At 38.0% G+C, this 24498-nt stretch overlaps 1 protein-coding gene across 4 annotated transcripts in view; it reads right to left on the bottom strand.

Annotated features, from left to right (window-relative positions):
• NTNG1 (netrin G1) overlaps positions 1-24498 on the bottom strand; it is a 396875-nt gene that overhangs the window by 47455 nt on the left and 324922 nt on the right. For 2 of the 4 annotated variants that reach the window (XM_062191854.1, XM_062191855.1), the window contains exons 6-7: positions 6651-6818; positions 2191-2325 (exon numbers count right to left, since the gene is read on the bottom strand). The exons of 1 other annotated variant lie outside the window; for it this stretch is intronic. In XM_062191854.1, coding sequence (XP_062047838.1) covers positions 2191-2325; positions 6651-6818 — 303 coding nt within the window. The remainder of the gene's footprint in view (positions 1-2190; positions 2326-6650; positions 6819-24498) is intronic. One more of the 4 variants, XM_062191856.1, reaches the window with a different exon arrangement.

Here is a 24498-nt window from a genome sequence, read left to right as displayed (position 1 = left end):
ACAGCTATCTCTTTTTTATCTTGGCAGCCTCTACCATTAGCCCAATGCTTAAGTCATAGTAGGAAATCAATACATAGTCAAAAGAATGAATCTCTTTGTTGCCATCATCTCAGCAACAGCCATACAAAGTGCTCACACTGAGGTACAGAAGATTCTGTGACCCGTGTATCATACGGCCTTTATAAGCAAGGGTCAGGCTTGAAGCCAGTCTTCTGATTCCAGAAGAGACTATTTGGTGACATGATATCTTTTCAAATACTCCAAATAATTAATATAGAATGACTGGGTTAGGCCCTTTGGGGGATACTTTTCATCCAGGCAAGTTTAATTTCTTTTTGTCTCCAAAGTCTTATCCTGGTTATACCCCAGGAACCTATTCATCAGATCTTGCTGCATCAGAGAGTTCACATGGATGCTCTCTTTAAGAACTGTGTCTTCATCACAAATTCTCCTTTGTCTTAAGGCCTGGGGTTTTGACCCTTCCTCTGCCTATCTCTCCTTCCCTTCTGACTGTTTGCTTACTCTGAGCCATCAGATTCAGCTGTGTTGGGACTGATGTTTGCCCTCTGAGTCCTGGCTCTTCACGTGGCTCCCTGGGCTCTAACAACACAACTAAACATGACTATGATTGCTGAAACACTATGGCACACAAGACTTTTAAACCATTGCTTTATCCAGAACTTAGGCACGTGTGCTGCCTAGTTCCTATCTTACTACCTTTCAGTGCCCTTCTCTAGCACACAGCTCCTAGATGCCATCTAGTCTTGAATTGCTTAATTCCACACTTCTGAACTCATTGCCATAGTTCATTGCTGCCCATGGCAATTTGGCTTAAATTATGTAGAAGACTTGCTGTCAGATAATTATACACTCCACAAGTGGTATATAGAACATTCTTTCATTTTATATAGAATATGATATACAATTTTCTAAAGAAATTGATGATAGTCATTATTTAGAATTTATTATTCAGCATATCAAAGTTATTATATTATAGAAATATATAATTTCATATAGATATTTACTCTAAACAGTTCCTGCATGCTGACATTTTTTTCAAGTGAAAAGTAAGCAAAAAGAAATCTGGAGCCATGCTGTTCAGTATAGTAGACCCATATGCCTATGAGGCTTGCAACATGGGTGATCCTAATTGACATGCTCTGTAAGTATGCAATATATATGCAATTCCACAGACAGTACAGGAAAAATGGAAAATGCATCCCTAATAATTTTGATATTATTTATATGCTGACATGATAATATTTTCTATATTTTGGGTCAAATAAGTTGTAAAAATTAATTTCTCCTATTTCCCTTTTACTTTTTTAATGTGGATTACAAAAATTTCCAAGCTACACAAATAGCATGTGTTATTTCTACAGAACTGTGCTGCTGTAGGGGATAAACCTTGTGGTTCTTTAATATTCTTAAGTTAACTATGTATAGATGGAACAGGAGGCTCATGTGGAATTCAAAAAGAGAAAAGTCTGTGAATGACAGAAGGAAACCTTTGCTTGGATTTTTACATTTCTGCTCTGTGTATACACTGACAAGCCACCTGCCTCAACAAGCTTTGAAGAAGACCTCATAATCTCCAGAGAAATGAGGCTGAACCAAATGGCATCTATCTGAGGCTCGCCACATGGTACCTAACCTCAGAGACTGAAAATCAATATTGACTTTTGTCATTTATTTTACCTTGGCATTTGAATATTCCTTAGATTTATTACCTTTAGGTTTTTGGTTAAGATGCAGTGATGGGTCTGACAGCAAGGTGGTAATAAGTTATGTAGATATCATTTAATTTATGAACTCTGGATCTCTAGGGTAGCTTTCAGCTGAGGAAATATATTAACCACGTTCATATCACCCTTCATTTTGTGGGGAGGATTTTCAAGCCAGGTCCCTATTGTGGCACTTAATTTATGGTCTGGCCAGGTACATGGATCTCCATACAATATTTCAATATAAGTTGCTCCAGCCATCAGAAGGGATGAAGATGAGCTTCCAAGAAGCCAGGTGGACAGCTGATGGATTGCTCTCCTGCACATGGGGCTGGAGCATTAAGTAGCTTTTAAAGCTTGTCAGTGGTTTGGGTCTTTTTCTGCTCTGAGAAGCTGCACGCACTGGCTAGACAAGCAGAATCAGCCATGCTGCAGCAGGCAGAGGGCAGCTCCCAGATTTACTTACGTTGACAGCCGTAGTGCCAGGAATTTCCCGGCAGACACTCATCACACTTAGGCCCTGTCGTTCCAGTCTTACACTCACAAAATCCTGAGCCATTACAACGATCATGGATTGAGCCCAAAGGGTTACAATAACACTCTGTAGAAACAAGACAACACACAGGCTGGAGACAAGTCTGCATGGCTTATAGGTTATCAACATAGGAGCATCACTTATTTAAATGAGTCACTTACTTGAAGAAAGGTGTCCATTAATGAAATGCTTTGGCAAATATGGCCATTTCTGCACCATTAATTTATTTGCCCTGCCTTCCATTATACCATTTTTATGATATGGGAGGAAATCAACTGAAAACTTCCAAGGAAATAAGACATCGTGCTTTTCACTGGTAACAGACCATAATAGAGATTCCATTTGTTAGAACATTTTCAGATGGTTTAATGAACACTATGAGAAATTCGAGTATCAAGGATAAATCAACATTCTATCTCCATACTACCTGTTTTAGATTATTCAAATGGGCTTATTTGTTACACTTGATATTTGAGAATTGCTGAGTATTTTAAAAGTGCAATATGAATGCACTTTGCTCATTTAAAGATAATTTTACTTTATCTTTGAGAGAGTACCTTAACTTCTTTATGTATATACTGTTTTGTGATGAGCCTTTAGATATCGCATTGCCTAGGAATGTTAGTACAGTATTTATGAAACCTAAATTAAGAGTAATGAAAGAAAAATAAATTTTGGAACCCAAAATAAATTTCAGTATAGGTATAGTTGAGATGTTAATCTCAAATTATAGTGTCTGCTGGCAGGACAATATATGTTTGACTAGTACAAAAATAAGTAGAATATTTTCTTGCTTCCTCACACACTCTTTTAGGGATATTTTTATTTTTGAAGTTTATTTTTCTTTGACAGCCTCCACCTTATGTACAAATGACTATGTTGTCTACTCTCCAGTCTACATACAAAGAATTCTTTTTTAGAAAAATATCATTTACGGAACCATGACCAATGGTAGATGTGGGGTAATGAGAATGCCTTTGGAGGGTCATATTTTATTCTGTGAAACTAGGAAGATTATGCAGGACTGTCAGATTACCAAGCAACATGAAATACTTTGGGAGGTTTGATTGAATTATAGTTATTAAAAGTGCTTGTGTATACTTTGATATACATAAGATAACTCTGATGACCTGATCTTGGACTTCAAGGAGAATTAAAAATAATACATCAAAACTTTGAGATATGTTTAGCAGCGACTGCTGAACTCTGTGTTTCATTCTGATGCAAAGCTTGTTAGCAGGGATTATTAACAGTGATTACCCAAGGTCACAGACCATGTATCCTCCAGCTTCCTGCTTAATGTTCAAGTTTATATGAAACAGAAGCATGCAAGGATGTCATCTTCATGTAATTGTTGGGTCATCACAGAGTAATTACATGCATCTTTGGAGAAGGGGCTGTGTTTGTAATTTGTATGAAAAATAGGTAAATTCGCCAGGCATCACAAAGCAGCCATCACTGGCAGAAAGGACTGGCCAGCTGCATTGTATATTTGCTGTAATAGAAAATGATGTGTTTTAAAACATCTATTTCAACACAGACTACATTTTGTCAAAGATGTGAGCTGTTTCTCCACAGCTAGGATGGTGAATTGGATTGCCAATTGTTAGAAAATTGGCAAACTGCCTTTTTTTCTTTTAATTTAGAGAAGACTTAGATGAAGTTCAAAGTTTCCAAGTTTACTGCCTAATCCGTGAAAGTCGTGTAACAGCCACTCATTTTCATTAGTGCTTTCTATACAAAATAGTATTAAAATTAACTCTCAATTACTTGTGGTGAAACCTCTTAAATTTAATTCTCAGCTCTGCCTTAAGCCCTTTGGGGAGCTTACATATGGAAAAGAATGAACAGGCTCATGCTGTCTCATAGAGCAAAATGTGGCAATAGAACCTCCAGAGCAAACCCTAGCTCTAGCCCTGTGCACAGGCAATGCCAGCATCCCCATCTTGGTTTCTCCAGTGCGGGAAATGAAATTTATCACTCTTTGGGGAAATTGTTGTTGTTTCATGGTAAGAATACAAAAAAGATAGAAGCCCATATCTGTTTATCTGTTAGCCAAAATATACAGATTATTTTAAAAAACTAATTTTTCACTTTTGGTAAAGGGATTTTAAGGTGTGTGTATGTAGGGGGCGTGGATAATGTGATTATTCTAATGATAACTAAGAATGCTCATCTTTGTCTTGAAGAATTTTATTTGGTTGAGGAATATAAAATGCTAAATAGAAATATGTTTGTTCAATAAAATAAAATTCCCCAAAGGTTTATAATTTTAATTAACATATTTTCTAGAAATGGAGAAAACAATTGTTTTTGCTTTTTCAGTAAAATAAACATAAAACAGCTATTAAATCTTCCATATTTCATCTGCAGTTTATGTGATTTATAAGACAAAAGTAGGATGGGCTATCTTCCAGTCCATGTACAACTGAATACAGGTTTATAAAAAAACTACAACTCTCATAATGGATAAGGAGAAGCACTTTGTAGTTCATTGATTACTTTAGGACTGAGAAAAGGTCAAACTTCATAATAATAGAGTACTCTGAATAAAATATATTGGGATACTGTTAAGTTATAGGCCATGAGACATTTTATATATAAAACCTTTTCTTTGCAGACCTTCTTCTTTGATTTATTTAAAATAACAGCAAATATTATAAAACATTTTTATGTAGTGTATTTTGTAAAAGTGATTCAGTTTTCTTCCTGTGTTCCTAAGTATTCTACTTTTTCTGTTGTTTCCATATTGATAGTATGACATTTATTTATTTTTACAAATGACATTCAGTTGAAACATACTCTGCATTCAGAATTCAGACAGCTCCATGTCTTTTGGGTTTTATTAATATCCACAAATTTTGCCACCCAAGTGTTATGAAGGCAAATGGACTTCTGTTCATAAGCTCATAGTGGAATTGCTGCTGTCATCCCAAATGTGTACCATAAGTACCAGTCTGAAAAGCATAGCTCTGCTAATTGTGCCAGAGAGGTGGGGATAAATTGTTCAAGCTTGGAAGTTGGGGATCCTTTTGCTAAAGCTTTATGATTTGGATCAATTTGTTTTATTTTTCTCAACTAGAAAGTAAGGGAAATATTTGGTATGATACTTACCCCACTGTTTGTTCATGAGAGTCAAATTTTAAAAATTGTAAATCAGTTTATAGTTTATCAAGTGTTTCCTGTGCATGCCACATGTTCCTGTTATGTCCAGGTGGCTCAAATGACTTACCTAAGGCACCCAGATACTAATTAGCAATCTGGGACTTGGAACCAAGGTTTCCAGCTTCTAATTTACAAATAATAAATAAGAAAGCACTTTGAAAAATAGAAAATACTATGGACATAAATGATATTATGTATACATGGCCCAATTTAATCCAAAACAATTGTATAGTTATTTTATGTGACACTTTGTGAAAACTTAAAAGATCTTGACAATCCAATCAGAGAGCAATGACACCAGAAATGCAGGTTGAATAGATTCCTTTTTTGATGAAAAGATCATCTGTCACTTTTCAGCTGTGTACTCTATTTAATTTGGTTGTCTGTATAGCTAACTGCTAACACATCCTTCAGCATTTCAAATATATGCATTGCTTAGGAGTAAATTACTAATGAAATTCCATTTATTGTTTCTTATTTTTCCACTGGCCTCCCTTTTCTGAGTGAAAAAGGAACCTGGTGCTCTTCAGGTCACAGGTGCAGTAGTCATTGGCAAGGGGGCAGAGGCACTGCTCAAGGGACCCTGTGGACCCAGTTTTCCAGGGTTCATGCACCCAGGAAGCTATGAGAATTAATTGCCTAGGATGATTTTAAGAAATTGCTCCTGTTTTGGGGGGACTACAGGAAAATCCAATAAATGGAATTTCATTTACTATGGATGAAAAAGGCAGACTTCTACATTACCAGTTGCTAGTAGCTTTCAATTCCAAATGGCGACATTTTAAATCCATCAACACTTGTTGATCACCAATTATGTGTTAGAGTTTGCACTCTCATTTTTCATAACTATAATTAAATTCTGTATGAGTTTCCATTTTGAATGTTGAATCTATAATTTGTGGCTATATGATCAGGTCAAAATTACCAGGTTTTAAAATTTCATGCAAAATAAAAAGAAAGAGAGAAAAAAGAAAAATCTTCATCTCCTAAACATGATTTCTCAGATCATCATTTTAAAGCAAAAACAACATAAGGATTCAAAATATGCACTCAAGCTATGATTTCAACAAGTATAGTGAATTCCAAGTCTAATACAAGAATTTTTGCCCCGTGAAGGAAATGCATTCTGGCTCAGCTCTGGTGTTAACCACCAACCTCTCCACCCTAAATAGCTCCCCATAGCTGGAAAGGCACAGAACTATAGCTGAAATTATAATGGAACTGACCTATGCACACATTCTCATCGTCCAGCTGTGCAGAAGCATTTCTGAAGTAGCCCAGCCTGCATAACTCACAGTGCTGCCCTCTAGTGTTGTGTTTACAGCTCACGCAAATGACTGTATTTAGCAGATCGATATAACTGCATCGATTGGAGTGGCCGAAGCATTCACAGTCTTGCAAGGAAGAACAGAAATGTATACAGAGTGTATACAGTAGCAGAGTAACAGCACACTACATGCTTGGATAAAATGAGGGATGGAGAAAAGATGGTGGAATGACATTACATACATGTGATTCAGCATGACACATGGTGACAACAGGTGGTTGTGACTGGCGTGGAAATAGCATCTGTTTCAAGCAGGCTAGAAAGGTCGGACATTCGGAACATGACTGAAGATTGTTAATTCTTGGCAGACAAGATGAACAGAAGCATTTGCAGGTGTACACCTTTTAAATTTTGGGAAGGCTCAGTTTCCATTGATACAAAATTCTAATTTTTGTACATGGAGAGTTTTACTATCTTTGCATTGTTTCCCCCATTTTCTCTTCATATCTGCAGTATTAAAAAGAGGGAGGGGAGCATGTGAGCATTGAGATCGGATTCTGCCATACCCTGGCTCCTTTGTCTCATCACCATTTATATCAAGACAATAACTCAGTTACGTTTTCATAGAAATCATGGACATTTAATTATTTTTCCCACCTAACACTAAAACGAAAATATGGCATTCTTGAGCCTTTCTTCAGAGCAAGTCTGCATGTTTATGTGGAAGAGAAAACACAACAAACAAGAAATTTTTTGGTATTAAACAAGTACTTCTAAGATTTCTTTTTTTTTCCAGTTCAAGCAAAGTTTGCTTAGGAAAAACATAAAAGAGCTAGGCAGTTACTGCATTGCAAAATTTTGTTTTCTTCATCATTCTTGACTGTTAACCCTACCCTCTGAGGCTTAGGCATAATGGTGATAGGAACCAGATAGGAGATGGAGAGAAGAGGATGGGAGCCTTGTGGAGGGCTGAGGGATGACTGTGTTTCTTCTTTCTTGTATCTGGAACACAGCCAGAAGTTATCCATCTACTTCCAACATTTCAAATGAAATACCAAGGACAAAGCCTCTGTTGGTATAACTCAATTTTCATATTAAAATGTGAGATGTAATGAGGAAGAAAGTGTTTTGTTTTCTCAGAATACAGGGGTAAAGGAGTCATACATGATCCTGCAAACTGTGTTTGCCTAGAAACATCCCTCTCGTTAATGTCGAGCTTTTGCTTATTCCACTAGGGAGTCAAACACAGTCACCCACTCACTCACTCATTCATTCAATAAATATTTTATTGAGTTGGTCTCTTATGTCCTGGGAACTATGCTGTGTGCTGAGTTTCTCCTTTGGCTTGCATTCACTTTTGGGAATATTGCATTTTGATCACTAGAGTAGAAGTGTATGTTTTTAAAAAGGAATAATACAGAGAAATGACAAGCTTTAAAATTATTTTAATTCATATGTGACCACTCATCAGAACAGTGTGGATTTATTTATCAAAGAGCTGCAACCAAGATCCTGATGGAATGAAATCAAATCTGGATAAAAAGCAGAGGAAGACACTGGAAATAGTAAAGAATAGCAGATACTCAGGTCAGCACCTTGGAGATCTCAGTTGTTTAAGGAAGAGGAAAGAAGACAGGAAAGATCATGAAGTGAAGCCGCTTCTTTCATCTGAAGTCAGCTGTAACAGGGTGTACACATATGCAGGGAGGAGGTGGGGATGGGGATAGGGATAGGGAGGAGCCAGAGGGAGAAAAAAGGCAGTGGGAAACTCCAAATTAGAAGATGGAGTAGGAAAACAAATAAATTTAGTAGCTAAAGCATGCCAAGTTAATAATAACAACACCACCAAAAATAATAGAGTCATAAGGGTAAATGTCTGGCCTAGCAGTTAAGACACAGGGTGGGACACCTGCGTCTCACAATCCAGTGCATGAGTTTGATTCTTAGCTCTGGTTCCAGTCTCCAGCTTCCTGCTAATGCAAACTCTAGGAGACAGCAATGTTGGATCAATCAATTGGATCCCTGGTCAACAAGATAGAGACCTGAATTGAGTGTCTGGCTTCTGGCCTTGGCTCGTCCCAATGCTAGCTCTTGTGAACATTTAAGGAATAAACCAGCAGATGGGAGCTCTGCCTGTGTCCTCTTTCTCTCTGCTTATCAAATAATAATAATAAAAATAATAAAATTACAGAAATTCTCTTGGAAAACAATGTACATTTCACTCAAAACCATCAAACTTCTTGAGTTACAAATTGTTTATACTGGCATTTCTGTCTCTCTTGGGAACTAGGCTTCCAGAGCCTACCTCCACTGAGTTGAGTAAAACATTGTTCTGGCCTGGAGCCTCCAGGAGCCCTTGTTGCTCCACAGGGATGAAGAGGCTCCTTCCTGGCCATCCTTCTGCGGGTTCTTCAACCCCAGCTTGGTCCTCCATGCATCTAATTCAATGACTCCACTTTTCTTTCAAGTGCAGTTTTTACGTACGAATATTCATTCTAGGAGCTCTCTGGCACTACACAGAAGCTGGATGTCAGGAAACTTGCCTAGTAGGTGAGACAAACGTGCCTGGATAACTAAAAGAACAAAGTACTATGTGCTAAGAATGCAGAGCAGTGACACAAAGCAATCTAGGTGGAAGGAGAAAATCATTTACCGGGAAGGGAATTAGGGGAAGTGTCCTGCAGGATCTGTACCCTGAATCTTCCTCGAGGGCAGGTATTGTTTATTTTAATTGAAAAAAACTATTTTTTTAAAGGAAGGGTGAAAGGAGCATTTCGGGTGAAATGAACAGAGGGAAGAATGCACAAAAGCATGATGTCGGGGAAATGCGGGGAACAAGGCCAGAGAACGTTCATAGTTCATAACATAGGTCCTTGGCGGTATTATAGGGACCCTGTAGGACCTGCCAATGGCTGGTATTATTTGCTCAGCTCCATTTCATAACCTTTATCCAAGAAAAAATGTACCTGTAAAATATCCAAGTTCAATACTTTAAGGCCCATTCCATGAACCTCCACAGATATGTCAAATGTGACACTGTTGCCTACTACTGTTTGAGTTTAGTGAACACTACACATTTCTGTGGTGCTATTTATTTATGGGTCTTGCTTGAAAAATAATTTATTCATTTTGATCAGAAAATTTAAATAATTACACAAGAAACAATTCAGAGCTAAACCCATAATACTATGAACTCATTTGGAAGGTATATGGATAAAGATGTTTTATCAACATTAAAGGATTAGGGCTGGTGCTATGATATGGCAGGTAAAGCCACTGCCTGCAGTGCCAGCATCCAATACGGGTGCTGGTTCGAGATCTGGCTGATCCACTTCCTATCCAGCTCTCTGCTATGGCATAGGAAAGCAGTAGACAATGGCCCGAGTCCTGACAAGGGCCCCTGCACTTGTGTGGGAGACCCAGAAGAAAGCTCTGGGCTCCTGGCTTCAGATTGGCACACTTCTTGCCATTGCAGCTAATTGGGGAGTGAGCCAGTGGATGGAAGACCTCTCTCTCTGCCTCTCCTTCTCTCTGTGTGTAACTCTGACTTTCAAATAAATAAATAAATCTTTAAAAAAACCAAAAAACATTAAAGGATTTTATAATCCAGAAAAAAATGGGCCAATGAAACTTGATACTTTAAGACTCCCAGGATTCTTTTGAGACTTTGATAAAAGTGCCTTCTCTGACCATGACGTATTTGAGAAGGTTGAATGAGAAAAAGGTCTTTGAAAGTTACTTCAAAAACACAAAAGCTTGATATACATGTGAGGCATTTCAAATATAATTAGTAGATAGCTATACTATTTTTCAGTATTCTGCTGATTTACCACACTTTAGTATTTGTCTTTCAACACAGGCACAGAACCCATTAATGATTATTAATGATACAATTTTAGGTGCAATATCATATTAAGACACTGAAGGGATATTAGTAGTTTAATAATTCTTGATCTTAGCCAAACGGCCAAGAAGCAATAGTTGAATAATCATTTATTCTCCACGTCTCTGACCTCCCTTCTCTTCTCATAAAGTGTAGAGTCCACGCTCCCGCCTTGGAACTTCTTTCTTTTGTTATACCCCCGCCCTCCTTACAGTCTCCTGGGAAATCTGATTCCAGCTAAATTCCACTCTCCACAGCATGTGGCTGGAATCATTTGAAACAAGTCCCTTGTTCATGGTCATAAACCTAAATTTGGCATTCTGGGTTGCCAGACGACCTTCAACCAGCAGGTGCTCTGGGCCATTCCTCTTTTTTTTTTTTTTTTTTTTTTTTTTTTTTTTTTTGACAGGCAGAGTGGACAGTGAGAGAGAGAGAGACAGAGAGAAAGGTCTTCCTTTGCTGTTGGTTCACCCTCCAATGGCTGCTGCGGCCGGCGCACTGCACTGATCCAAAGCCAGGAGCCAGGTGCTTCTCCTGGTCTTCCATGGGGTGCAGGGCCCAAGGACTTGGGCCATCCTCCACTGCACTCCCAGGTCACAGCAGAGAGCTGGACAGGAAGAGGAGCAACCGGGACAGAATTCGGCGCCCCGACCGGGACTAGAACCCGATGTGCCGGCGCCACAAGGCCGAGGATTAACCTAGGCCTCATTCCTTTGTCTTGATTCTCCTCCCTCCTTATCCCTCATTGCTTTCTCTCTCTCTCTCTCTCTTTCTCCCTCCCTCCCTCCTTCTCTCCTTCCCCCTCTCTTCTCTCTCTGTCTCCTCTCTCTCTCCCTCTCTCCTCTCTCTGTCCCTCCCTTCTTCTCTCCTCTCTCTCCCTCCCTCGTCCCTCCCTTCCTCCCTCTCTCTCTCCCTCCCTCCCTCCCTTCCTCCCTCTCTCTCTCTCTCCCTCCCTCTCTCCTCTCTCTCTCCCCCCATTCTCATCTCCTTGAATGTCTGACAGCTTAGTACTTGGCCCTCATTGCTCTTTAGATTCACCTTACCTGTTTATCACCCAGCTCCAAGACTTTAAAAACCATCTACATGTGGATCATTCCATACTTATTTCCAGTCTGACCATCTCCCCAGTTATTTATTAAGACATTATTCATACTCATATACAGTATCCACTGCTTTTTAAACACCTTCACTTGGATGTTTAATAAAGATCTCAACTTTAACTTGTTCAAAGCTGAGCTCTTGGGCTACTTTCTTAAACTTGCCTCTCATCCAGTAAATGATGACTTTATTCCTCTAATTTCAAAACTTATAATACTGGGAATTTTTCTTGAAACTTCTTTTTCCAACTCCCTACCACGAATAATCAGATACTCTTGGCAATGCCTTTAAAATACATTTTGAATATCAGTACCTCCTACCATCCTTGCTAACTCATCCTGAGTCGATGGCACCATCCTCTCCCACCTGAAGGATTGACATTGTCCCCAAACTGCTCTCCTGGCTTCCACCCTTGGGATAAACCTCCTTTCCACAGTCACAGTGATCCCTCCAAAACCTCCATATGGTCCAGACACTCTGCTCTCAATCCCAGTTGTTTCCTTTTTCATAGACTAAAAGAGGGGTTTACCCATTCCCCCGTAGTCAGACTAGTGGTTTTCCAGTGGGCTCAATGCAATCATTCTCTTCCCCATTTGCTGTACAGCGCTTCCATGCTGCTCCTCAAACATGCCAAGCACAACCTAGGGCCTTTGATCTTGCTGTCACCTCCGTTGGGAGTGCTTCTCCCCCAGGAATCTCCATGACTTGCTTCCTCCTCACTTCCTTTTTTAGGTCTCTGTTCAAAGAAAACTCTCTAAATAACAGTCCCAAACCCAAGCACTCTAATTCCTCAGTTTCTTAAACCTGTTTAATATTTTTTCATACAATTTAAAACACCTGAAACATACATTAAAAAATTTCCTCCTCTGTGCCTAGAGTGCAAATACATGAGGACAGACCATCTGTTTTGTCCACAGCTGTAACCAGATAACTTAAAGCAGATACTAAAAACACTCAAAAAATGTTGTGAACGAACAAATGAATGAATGGGGATCCTACAAGCACCTTTCTATGAGAGACAAAGGAAGACAAAGAGGTAAGCTACGGTAAAATCCATCCCTCCATGTTTGAAGCCCCTAAGAGAGTTGGGCTATATCCCATATACCAAAGAATTTACAACAACAACATCCATCCATCAAGCTCGTGACTACATTAGCCAAGAGTTGGATATTCAAGTAAACACAAATCAGTTTAGGTAGAAAAAAACAGATTTCCAAAAACTGCTGTTTTAAGATTTTATTTGAAAAGCAGATATATATAGACAGAGAAGAGAAAGGGAGAGAGAAAGATCTTCCATCCACTGATACACTCCCCAAATGCTGCAGTGGCCAGGGCTGGGCCAGGCTGAAGTCAGGAGCCAGGAGCTTCTTCTAGGTCTCCCACATGGATGCAGGGGACCAAGGACTTGGGCCATCCTCCACTGCTTTCCCAGGTGCATTAGCAGTGAGCTGGATCAGAAGTGGAGCAGCAAGTACTTAAAATGGCACCCTTATAGGATGCCAACACTGCCGGAGGAGGCTTAACCTTTTATGCAACAGCACTAGCCACAATCGCTATGGTTTTATAGTTTTAAATCTCAACTTGCACTGCAGACCATTGCTATTTGTATCTCTCATTCTATATATATGTCAGAAACATCCTATTACTGTTGTACAAACAAAGCTAATGGGGTCTCAAAACTACATTTGCATGTTGTGGCACAACAAGCATGGGCAACACATGGTTGTTGAGGAGTATTACCCTGTACCAGGGAACCATGTAGCAGGAGACACCATCAATGAGGTTCAGTCCCACAGAGTCTAGTGTTTCCTAACCCTGAGACTAGTAACATTTTGGACTAAATGACTGCTGGGTGTAGCTGTTTGTGCACTGTAGGATAACCAGGGCCATTAGCAACAGTTGTAACCCCCAGGTGTCCACAACCAAACACACCTTCAGACGTTGTTAAATGTCTCCTTGGGGGTAAAATCTACCTCCCAACCCCATACATGCACCTTGAATGCTATTGGTCTACTGGGAAGATAAGAAAGAAATATTATATCTGACTATGTACCACTTACATGGTACACATGGCATCATATGAGGCAGTTATGGTAGTATTTTAGAAGCAGGAGGGGGCAGCATTGTGATGTAGTGGGTAATGCCACTGCCTGAGACACTGGCTTCTCTTATGGACACCAGTTTGAGTCCTGGCTGCTCCACTTCAGATCCAGCTCCCTGCTACAGGCCTAGGAAGGCAGCAGAGGATGGTCCAAATGCTTGGGCCCCTGTATCCACATGAGAGGCATTGGATGGAGCTCCTGGCTCCTGGCTTTGGACTGGCCCAGCCCTGGATGTTGCAGCCATCTGGGGAGTGAATCAGCTGATGGAAGATTTCTCTGTGTTCCTCTCCTTCTCCCTTTCTCTCTAACTCTGCCTTTCAAATAAATTTTTAAAAAAGTTATAGACAAAGACAATGGAAGAAAAAGAATGTTAGGAAGGGGAAAGGAGAAGAAATTTCGCTTTTAAGTCTTCTTTCTTACCATTCCCCATGTTATCTGTAAGTACATTTTTACATCACCTACAATGTAAAAATAACATAGAACATTCTGAATGAAGCACAGGTGTAACCTTCCTTCTTTCCTTTTTTCCTTTCCTTTCCTTTCCTTTCCTTTCCTTTCCTTTCCTTTCCTTTCCTTTCCTTTCCTTTCCTTCCTTCCTTCCTTCTTTCCTTCCTTTCTTTCTCTTTCCCCCTTCTCCTCTTTTTATTTCTTTTCTTTGTTTGTGCTTCACCAAATGAAGAAAACTCATTCAAACCTACAGCTGACGAAAATTCATCTTACCCTCTCTCTCTCTCTATCTTTCTCTGCCTCTCCTCTTTCTGTGTGACTCTGACTTTCAAGTAAATAAGTAAATCTTTAAAAAAAAAAAATAAGAAAATTCATCTTACTGGGGCCACCGCTGTGGCACAGCAGGTAAAGCCGCTGCCTGTAATGCTCCACTTCCAGCTCTCTGCTATGGCCTGGAAAAGCAGTAGAAGGTGGCCTAAGTCCTTGGGCCCCTGCACCCACGTGGGAGACCTGGAGGAAGCTCCTGGTTCCTGGCTTCGGAAGAGCTCAGCTCTGGCCATTGAAGCCAATTGGGGAGCAAACCAGCAAATAGAAGACCTCTCTCTCTCTCTGCCTCTCCTCTCTCTGTGTAACTCTGACTTTCAGGCAAATAAATAAATCTTTTTAAAAAAAAAAGAAAATTCATCTTATTTGTTTAAAGAGAAATGATTTGGGAAAGAGATTTTAGATATAAGGCAAATAAACGAAACAAAAACAAAACTAAACCTCTAAGAAGCATTTTCCCTTTGGGGCATTAACAGTGTGTGATGCCTTCCTCGGCGCAGGTGGGAATGACAAAGCTCCAGCACTCTCCAGGTCATTTCCCTGTCTTGCATCCTCCTACAGCTATGAAGCTCTTCCACACGCACTGCTCAGTGACACTGTGGGTTTTTTTTCTGATAAGTCTACTTCATTAGGTGGCTGCTTCCTGCCTCCAGGGATGTGTTTGGACCTCATTAGTGCAGTGTCCTCAAGAAACTAAAGATTCTCTGATGCAGGGTCAGATTCCAGGTCAAGGGGCCTCTTGTACATCCAGCATGTTTCACACAACATGACAGAGTCTGATTGTGTAACAGTCCCTTTTGCTTGTTGCCTTCTTCACCTCTTGTTTCTTTCTGTAGATTTGCATAGCATAGTGAGGAATGGCATCCCCACTGTGGCTTTAAGACTTGCCCCCATGACACATCACATTTCCGAATCTGCTTGTTACCCTCTGAACTTGTAGCTCCTCAGTTCCTAAAAACTTACTTGCCAAAATTTCAGACCTATCTGGATTCCCTTCAAAAGGGCATCTTCAATGTTTCTTTGTTAAAAGCACATGTGAGAAAAGTTTTACATATGGGGAAAGCACTGTAGGTTCCTCTTTCACATGTCCTGACCTTTTCCTTGTCTTTCCCCTCTTCTTTACATGCCAAGAAAGGAAAAATTCAACAATGTTGATTAAAATCTGGGGAATGACTTGAGTAAACTCAATAAGGAATAAGGAAGCTATTATAGTCATTTTAATCCAAAAGGGTCAAACTAAGTTCAGATTTCGTTAATAAATCTATCCCTTTGTAAGAGATGTTTCATGGGGAAAGAGAAAAACCAACCAAGAGAACAACATATGCCCAACAGTCAAGGGTGGAAAACAAGACACACCTGTCACACAGGACATTTAAAGGAAAATGATGAAATGAAAACAGGAGTCTTTATGTTTCCTGAAAAATCTTCAGTCTGTGAATGACAGATGCTAGCTGGAATGGGCCATTCAGGAGTCACAGATGAGATACTGCTTGTTTTCATTCAAAGAAAGTGATGTAATTATTATTTTCATATCAAAATAAAAAATTAACCCAGTGTAGATCTTCACTGGTATTTTTCAAATTCATTCAAAAATGGTGTTTGGGCTCAAAAATTCCCAAGTGTTTCATTTGTCACAAAGTGAAAGGGGCACTGAACATGGACCCTGCCCTCCTGGCCTCCTGAAAAGCATCTTTGAAACTCATTCTTGGTGAGTTTATTTATTTCCAATGCAAATAAATATCTACGTTAGTGCAGACATTCATGGTCTAAATAGGAACCTAGATTCTTATCACTTTTAATTCACACATTCATCTTTCAGAAAACAAATATTGCAGTGTTTTAAAATTGTAGTCATATTTCAGAGGGAAGCATATTTTTTTCTTACAGATGACATTCTCAGTACCATTTAATGCATTGATTGGTATCAGTCAACATGCCTCACCAATAGGCTGATGGGTACACTTCACAGATATTCCAGATTCATACAGTGCAATGTTTCACAACACATAACACCATGAAATCACTGTATGAATCCAAGAATTCCTACCTCTCTTGTGGTTTGCAACTTGAACAGAAGAAACTGTTGACAAAGCTAATTTGGGAGCAACTGGATAGGTTTAAGAAAATGAACAGCAAATTAGAAACAACAGCGAAAGGTTCAAACTGCAATAACATCAACAACCAACTTTAAAAGTAGCCCTAAGTGAGGAGACTATTGGTGTGTGTTGTTTATGTGACTCTGTTTCCATTACAAAGCAAAGAAAGGCTCATATTTGGCTAGAAATGGTTCGACATCTTCAGTGAAAAAGTTTAGAATTTTTATATCAGAGGCAAAGATAATTATCCCTTAAATTAAGAATTCAGTTAAGCAAAAATTATTCTCAAAACAATATGGATATGAAGATCTCCACTGTCCCTCTTTTAAAATGGTAGCTGTCTTGTTGAGTTATGAGTAAGATCGTTGCCTCAATTCACCATGGCACTGTGTGTCACAAGTCTGTTTCTGTATAAGCCAGCTAGATTATCTCTGTTGAACTGATGAGATACCATTGAACCTAGGCACAATGGTCATTCAGCAGCATTGAGTCTTGGTGTCAGAGTCATCTTGAACATATGTACCTTCAAGAATTGATGTTTTCTCAGCATGTATTGACTTTGTGAAGATATCAGGTTTTTAATGATGGGATTTTTCTCCCTGAGTGTGCCTGCCATTTCTTTTCCAATTATTCACAATTATTGCTGTGAAAATAGCAATACCAGAATAGAGCCTGATGTTCTTTGCAGATGTTGACAGGATAAAATTATGACTACACAGAACTGGCCTCTGCTACAAAGTGCACCTTTTACTAAAATTTCAAGTTCAAACACTTTATTCAACTGTGCTGTTTCTGAAACAGATTCATTTGAGCTCATTATCCACATTTAAAAGAGTGCAACTTACGTTACCTAAGGATATTTCTGAAAGCTTTTTGTCCTGTGACACCCAGAGAAAACATAGAAAAATAATTAAATGGATCTATTTCAGGTATTGAACAATGAATAATCTTGTTCATCTCAAAACTCACTGTGAGAAGTGTTCAGTCTTAGATTCTATCTTGTATAATTTGTTGAGCTATGAGATTCAATGGGAAATACTGAGCGACATTTCACTGAAGATGCTCTCATTGAATTTACCAAAGAATAAAGCCACTAAACCTCCCCCGGATCCTTACAGAATTATACTAATAGGGGTGAGCTTGATCTGTATTTCTTCTTCCACATATGTATGCAGAAACTTGAAAAAATTCATTTGGAGCAGATGATTAAGATAATTCTATTTGCTAGTAATGTATGTATCTAGGACAGTCTCGATTTCATCACTCTGATCAAGGACTGAAAATGCAGCCCTTCCAATTTGACTCCTCAACAAATTGCTAATATATTTTGTTTTGCTTAGCAGCTATTTCCTGGTTCCTCCTTTTGCTCATTTCCTCCTCCATCTGTATTCATTAACGTGTAAAAGGAACATCCTGTATATAACTAAGGAAGGTGGAAGCCAAAGATGTGCCTTTTATTTCTTCCTTTTTATTTTATTTTTTTGGAGAAGGAAGAAGGCAGAAGGACACAACTCTATATTAAAATGAAAACACCTATTTATGCATGACTATATGTATGCACATATTTAGTCTAGATGTTCATGTGAATTAACATTGCACTGCAGCCTATAAAGTTTATTGTCCAGCTTTTACAGTTCTGTTTCTTCTACTCTCAGTAAGTTTCCTCTTTCCTTTTTTTTTTTTTCTGTTTTGGTGACATAAGAAATCAGAAAATACTTCACTGCTCTAAGGACAGACAGAAAACAGATTGTTGTTAGTGCCAGTAGACATGAATGTGAATAGATAAAGGGGAAGAGTTCCAACAAAGAAAATTTACTGTGCTGTAGTTGGGGTGGGGTGGTGGCAATCCAAATTTTTGCAAGTCAGCATGGAGTAACAGGAAAAACCTACATCACAATACTACTTTTATGTATTTTCCCAGACCCTCCAAACAACTGAAGTACCAGTCGGTTTATTTAAGAAAGTAACAGAAAGATAGTGGGAGGACACCTATGCCACTCACAAGCTTTTAAAAATTTATTTATACTCCACACTGCGATGGAAGTAGAACTCTAAGCTTCTCTTGGGACTGACTGATGTTCAATGTAAATTTGGTAGAGAGGTTATAACTTTTACACCAAGTAAAATTTTTCTCCACGTTTCACCCCAATATTTCTGGGACATTTTTCATCTTAGAAAAAAAAAAGAGTTCAATTATGATTCTTTAAAAGACATGGCATTCATGATAATGTTCTTATTTAGTGCCAAAAAGTGGTATATGGGCTTTTCTTTCAAACATGTGGAGGTTTACTATCAGTAGGAATTTCACATGCTCCTACCTTGTTTTGGGTTAGAAACCTCAAGGGAAGAAATATTCGGCCATATCCTATTAAACTTGGGAGGAGCTGCATGCATCAGGAAAAATCAGGGCATGTTATTTTCAGCTATGTCATTTGGTTTAAACAGAAAATTATATGGACAAAGACACAAACCACACATCTGCTCTTTATCTTGGCTGTGATGCACTTAAACAAAACATGACTCCCACACTAAACAAGAGCAAGCAATTGATGATTCCCAAAACATTGAATGGACATTAAATATATAGCCAAATCCCTAACAAAGCTATGCATTTACTTTTGAAATTAAGGTAGAGTGTTTTTATACAAATAACCAAATAGGGATTTCAGCAATCCAAACCATTATGTAAACTGGTGCCTGAAACCAGAAGATAACACTGAAGAAATAATTTCTCAGTTGAGGATTCCATTCTTTTCAGTTTATATTTATAGATATGAACTGGTTGCATTAGTCTTTCTTGAGAGATTCTTTGGGGGCAGGTTTTAAGTGTGAGCCATTATCTCTAAAACTAAGTAAATTTATTTCCTATTTTTACATGGCAATTTCTCGAAGCAGAAAAGAGGAATTACAGATTACTGGTGGTTCTAACTTACAGAGAATAGTCCAAGGTGATTTCAGTTCATGTCTAAGGTTTGTATGTATAGGTACATATGCTTTCATGATGCTTTAACCTCAAAATAAGTTCCTAGAAATAATTAAAAGCAGTGTGTGTGAATTTATAGTATTTTTTTCTTGGATCCACCATTATAAAAAAAAGAAAACCTGATTATAAGTAACACAAGGACAGCTCTTACTCCAACTCCTGGAGCATGTTCCTGTCACTGCTCCTGATTTCTCACTGATAGGTGGATGGACACAAGTTTTAATATTGCTAGTTAAAGTTTTATAGATCTGTTTTTTTGACTCCATAATCAGACAGGATCTCCTTGAAGATGAGGAAATCCTTGTAAAGGGGTTTCGGTGAATATCTGGCAATTGTGAAGTTTGTATGAAGTGGTGAGCTACTACAAATAGGTGTTATCAGATTGTTTTCTCCATAATTAGATTGCAGCAAATAATAATCTTGCTAGACATGGGACTTTCAGTGTAACTTTGGCTGTTTAATATTTGTTAGAAAAGCTGATCTAACAGAGTTACTAGATCTTCCAGCTCTACTGGAGCTGTTGCTCTGCTTGGTTCTGCTATTATGCATACATACAGAGAGGTAAAGAAAATCTTAACATTAGTGTTACTGAATCTATCAAAATTTCAGAAGAAAAAATATATACATGTAACAGTTTTCCACATGTGCATTCAGGTGTCACTAAATGTATTTGGTAACATGTTGACAAAGCATGCAAATGATTGACTGAATGTTGCTTTTTCACTTGAGCATTTTGATGAGCGGTAGATAGTGAGTTATAGAACAAGCTGACCTGATCTTTCATGATTAACTTGGGAAAACTATAAATTTCCATTTTGAAGGTATTAATATTATCCCTAGAAGTTGTTTATTGGAAGATATTTCAAATTAATGGTATGATTTTATATAAAACACATTTACCTATGTATTACTAACATCAAATTAATGCAATCCTAGTTCAATGGAATAAGTTCCTCTACCTTTTTCTGTAGTGGAGGAAAGATAGCTTGTAAGGGGTGATCATGTTTCTAAGTTCAACTATTTAGTGATGTGTTTGTCTCTGTGATATGAATGAAATCATATGACTTGTTATTTTGCTAAGCTTCACCAAGAAACTAAAGACAATAATTCATATTAAGTCAGTGCAGAAATGAGTTCAGAAAAAATTAACACCATAAATTAAATTTTATTGTTCCATATTCTGTTAAATATTTATTTATGTCTACATTTTATATAGCTGTTTTCTTAGTGTTTTATGGTTTTTTTTTCCTGAGAATGTTGAGATTCTACTTTAAGAATCATATGTATTTTAAAAATTAATGTTAGTCATTCTGCTTTTGAATTGTTAAAGCCAGTTGACTTGTATGGAATTTTCAAGATACACACTTTAGTTGCAAACTTTTACCTATCTAGAATGAAAATTCCTCTGTACGTAAGATATTTTCTTGGGCTGGGGAAGCCCTTGTTTTTGCCTGGGAATATAATTCTCAAATTTTTTTTTTATGTAGGATGCCTAACCTTTCTGAAATATTTAAACTGAGAACTACTGGCAGTTATATGGAGATCCTGATGTAATCTATATCTGTATCTATACATCTATATCTATATGTTTATATCTATATCTGTATCTAGATCTAGATCTCTCCAGTGGGAAAAAATTGTGTGTGTTCTGCATGTTCTTTGAGAGGAAAAATATTGACTTGAGAAACTAGGTATCGAAATGTGTGGCCCTTAAACTCCTATATTGTGAAACTGTCTGCCCATACACATTTGAATATTTGGTCATCACAAGATTTTTAAACTTACTGTTTCATGTGCATTTAAAAAGCATTTATTTTGTTTTAAAATTGCCAGGCCAAGTGAGCAATCAACTTAAATTTGTCAATTACTTTCATTTTACTTTTGTAATTACTGGCATGTAGGAAATAGTCAACAAATATTACTAACAAGTGTTGAATTCCCAGAAATAAATTAGGCACATTGGAGCCTATTTTAATAGCATAATTGAGACCCTGTCTCAGCATATTCTTATCCAAAGAAAGTCTTTGCAGAAAAATATGAGAATTCCTAGCTAGCCAATAGGCTATTTGTTTTAAGTGAGAATAAAATTGTAAATAGGAAAAAAAGTATTGGTATTGCCTCTTTGAGGTATCGTTTCTGTTTGCAAAAGTAGGATAAGTCTCTGGGCCAATGTGAAGATAATTTGCTACAAGGCAAACAGTCGTGGAGGCAAGCTTTAGCCTTTAACCACTTCTGCATAGGCCTTCTGGAGAGCTCCCTGTGTGTAGGGTGAATTACTGCCGTATGCCTCTACTGTGGACCTTTCCACTGGCACAGTGAAATCCAAACTGGAGTTGAGGAATTATTCTCAAGGAGATGAAAGGGATCAATGTTATGTTTGTACATGGCCAACCATTCAGGGATAATGTTTTATGGAAACAGATTCTGGTCTCATTCATCTGGGTAAATAAGCCAAATTTATCTTGATCTCCTTAACTGAGCTGCCTATGTATGGAGTATGGAGATCAAAATGACATACCTTACAACTGTCCCTTCAAAAATGAACATAGTATCTTAAAGACCCATTAGATGCAGTTATTCTGTTGTTACTTTTAAGGATTTCCATAGATGTAATTTGAAAACCCAAGTACCTACATAAGAGAAACTTATTTAAGACATAGCGCATGTAAATAGACCTCAGCACTCGGACAAGTTCCTTAACTTTTTTGTACATAATTTTCTCATGTGTAAAATGCAAGTAATGACAATGACTTGCTTCTGGTTGTTGTCAAGAGTGAATGAATTAATGCTTGGCCTTGTAGTGAGTATTCAATAAATGATAGCTCTTACTCTATTTGTGGTTATGGTCTTAATAAAAATCATATTACTGTGGTATAAACAGTTCTGACTGACTTGAAGTAGATAAAATAATGAGCTCCCTCTATTTCTTTGCAATCTTAATTGTTCCCAAAGCAAGTGATTTTGATATGCAAAAACATTTACTTAAGATCTGGTTTACTTTAGGGAATAAGCTAGTTCTATGGGAGATATCAATTAATTTTACTGCTTAGAAAACAATAGAATTATTTTAAATATTGTGGGAAACATTTTATTTTTAACCTTTAAAGATACAAAAATGTTAGTTTCTGAGTTTTGATTTAGAAGCACATCAGTGTAGACTAATAATCTGCTATATATTTCCTTTAAATTTTGTTCTTGTTGTTACGAACTCCTCGGAAACTGTTATATGGCAATTTAGTGGAGATACTTGAAATCCATTTTCATGAATCAGAAAAACTGAGATTCCTGTTATAAAAATGAAGTCCTAGGAGAAAAAAATTTTTTTTTCTCCTCTAAGCCCGAAGGAAAACTCTCTACACTGTAAATTGGAGGGAACCATGTTAGAATTGCTAAACCCGGTCAGCTAGTGCTCACGCCATAGTGAATCAAGCTGAAAAGCAAGCTTGAAGCAGAAAGCAGAAACCATTTTATTTATATCAAGAAAGCTTTAGAGGTAGGGTTGCTTTAGAATATTAAGTTGTCTTCCACCACACATAGTATTCACTAAGCATGCTGGACAGCTCTAAGGATAGAATAAAATATGATCATGGTTCCCTACAAAAGGGAAAGTTTATAGTTTTTAGTCTACCACTATCTCCTGCTTTAGGCATTTAAACATGAGAGGGTGAATTCTACACTTGATTTTAGCCAAAAGGCCAAGAAGCAATGAGAGGGTGAATTCTAATGTCATGGTAGATTGTAAAGAATCCTGGTTTGGAAAGTGGACACTGAGCTGGAATCCTGCTCCAGCTACTGTCCAGGTGCTTTACAACCCAAGGAAGTCTTTGTCACCTTCTCAAATGATGAAGTTGGATGAGCCACTCTTTAACTTTTCTAACAACACTAATGTCTATGTAATTTTTTTGCTTCTAAAGCACAGCGCCTTGTGAGAAACAGGGCACCATCACGACATGAAAAGTTAACACTGAAAGGAGGCAAGAGAGAGTTTTCATTAAAACTCTGCCTTCTTCCAGGCATTGGAGGAGAGTGTCAGATGTAGATAAAAACCACAGCCATTGCTCTGATTTCTCAAGGAATATTGAAATAGCATTACTGTTGCCTGGAAAGAAATCTATAAGAAACCCAAAGCTCTCCAGGAGAAAATTCTGGAGCCTTGGAGGTAATTTTACCATCTTCACAGCTTGCTGCCTACCCTCAGAAGCACATCATTTATCTGGGGGTAAAAAGAGAGAGTTTAATGTGATCCTGATAGGTCTCTCTTTGAAATGGCACATAGAGTTTAACTTGCTATACACAACTATATCAATAAAGGAAACAGTTTGATTTACTGTCATACAACATGTGCAAGCATGTTTCACATCTTGTATAGATAATTTTGGGGACTTTTTCATGTTTTATGGTGTGTCTGACATTTAAACATTTCTCCTCTTCTGTAGTAGTTTGAAGGTGTTTGGTAGAAGGGCATATTTTGATGGGAGAGGGAGAATTACAATCCCCCACCCTCCAAGAATCTATGCTTGTAAGTTCTGATGATGACAACACAGCAAGGTACTGGAAAATGAGCTTCTATTTTTCTCCAGGACTCTGTAGTTACCTGTACAAAAACAAGTCGGTTTGGATATGGATAGATCTTTTAAATTGCAGTGTAGTGGATTGGAAAGAGTCTGGGGTAGCAGTCAATAATCTTTCTTTTCTAATCTCTTCTCCTTGGTTAAATGTTATGAGTGTAGCCTTTGGAGTTGGCTAGGCATTCCTGGCTGTATTATACTGGGCATGTTTCTTGGCCACTCTGGGACTTAAGAGTTGGGGTTTGTAAAGTGGATTTCAGGAGCTGCATGGAACCATCTCCTTAACAATTCCAAGCAAAAAACTTG

This window comes from Lepus europaeus, chromosome 5, assembly GCF_033115175.1.
Source record: "Lepus europaeus isolate LE1 chromosome 5, mLepTim1.pri, whole genome shotgun sequence".
NCBI lineage: Eukaryota > Metazoa > Chordata > Mammalia > Lagomorpha > Leporidae > Lepus > Lepus europaeus.
This window is presented reverse-complemented; position numbering and strand designations above follow the sequence as displayed.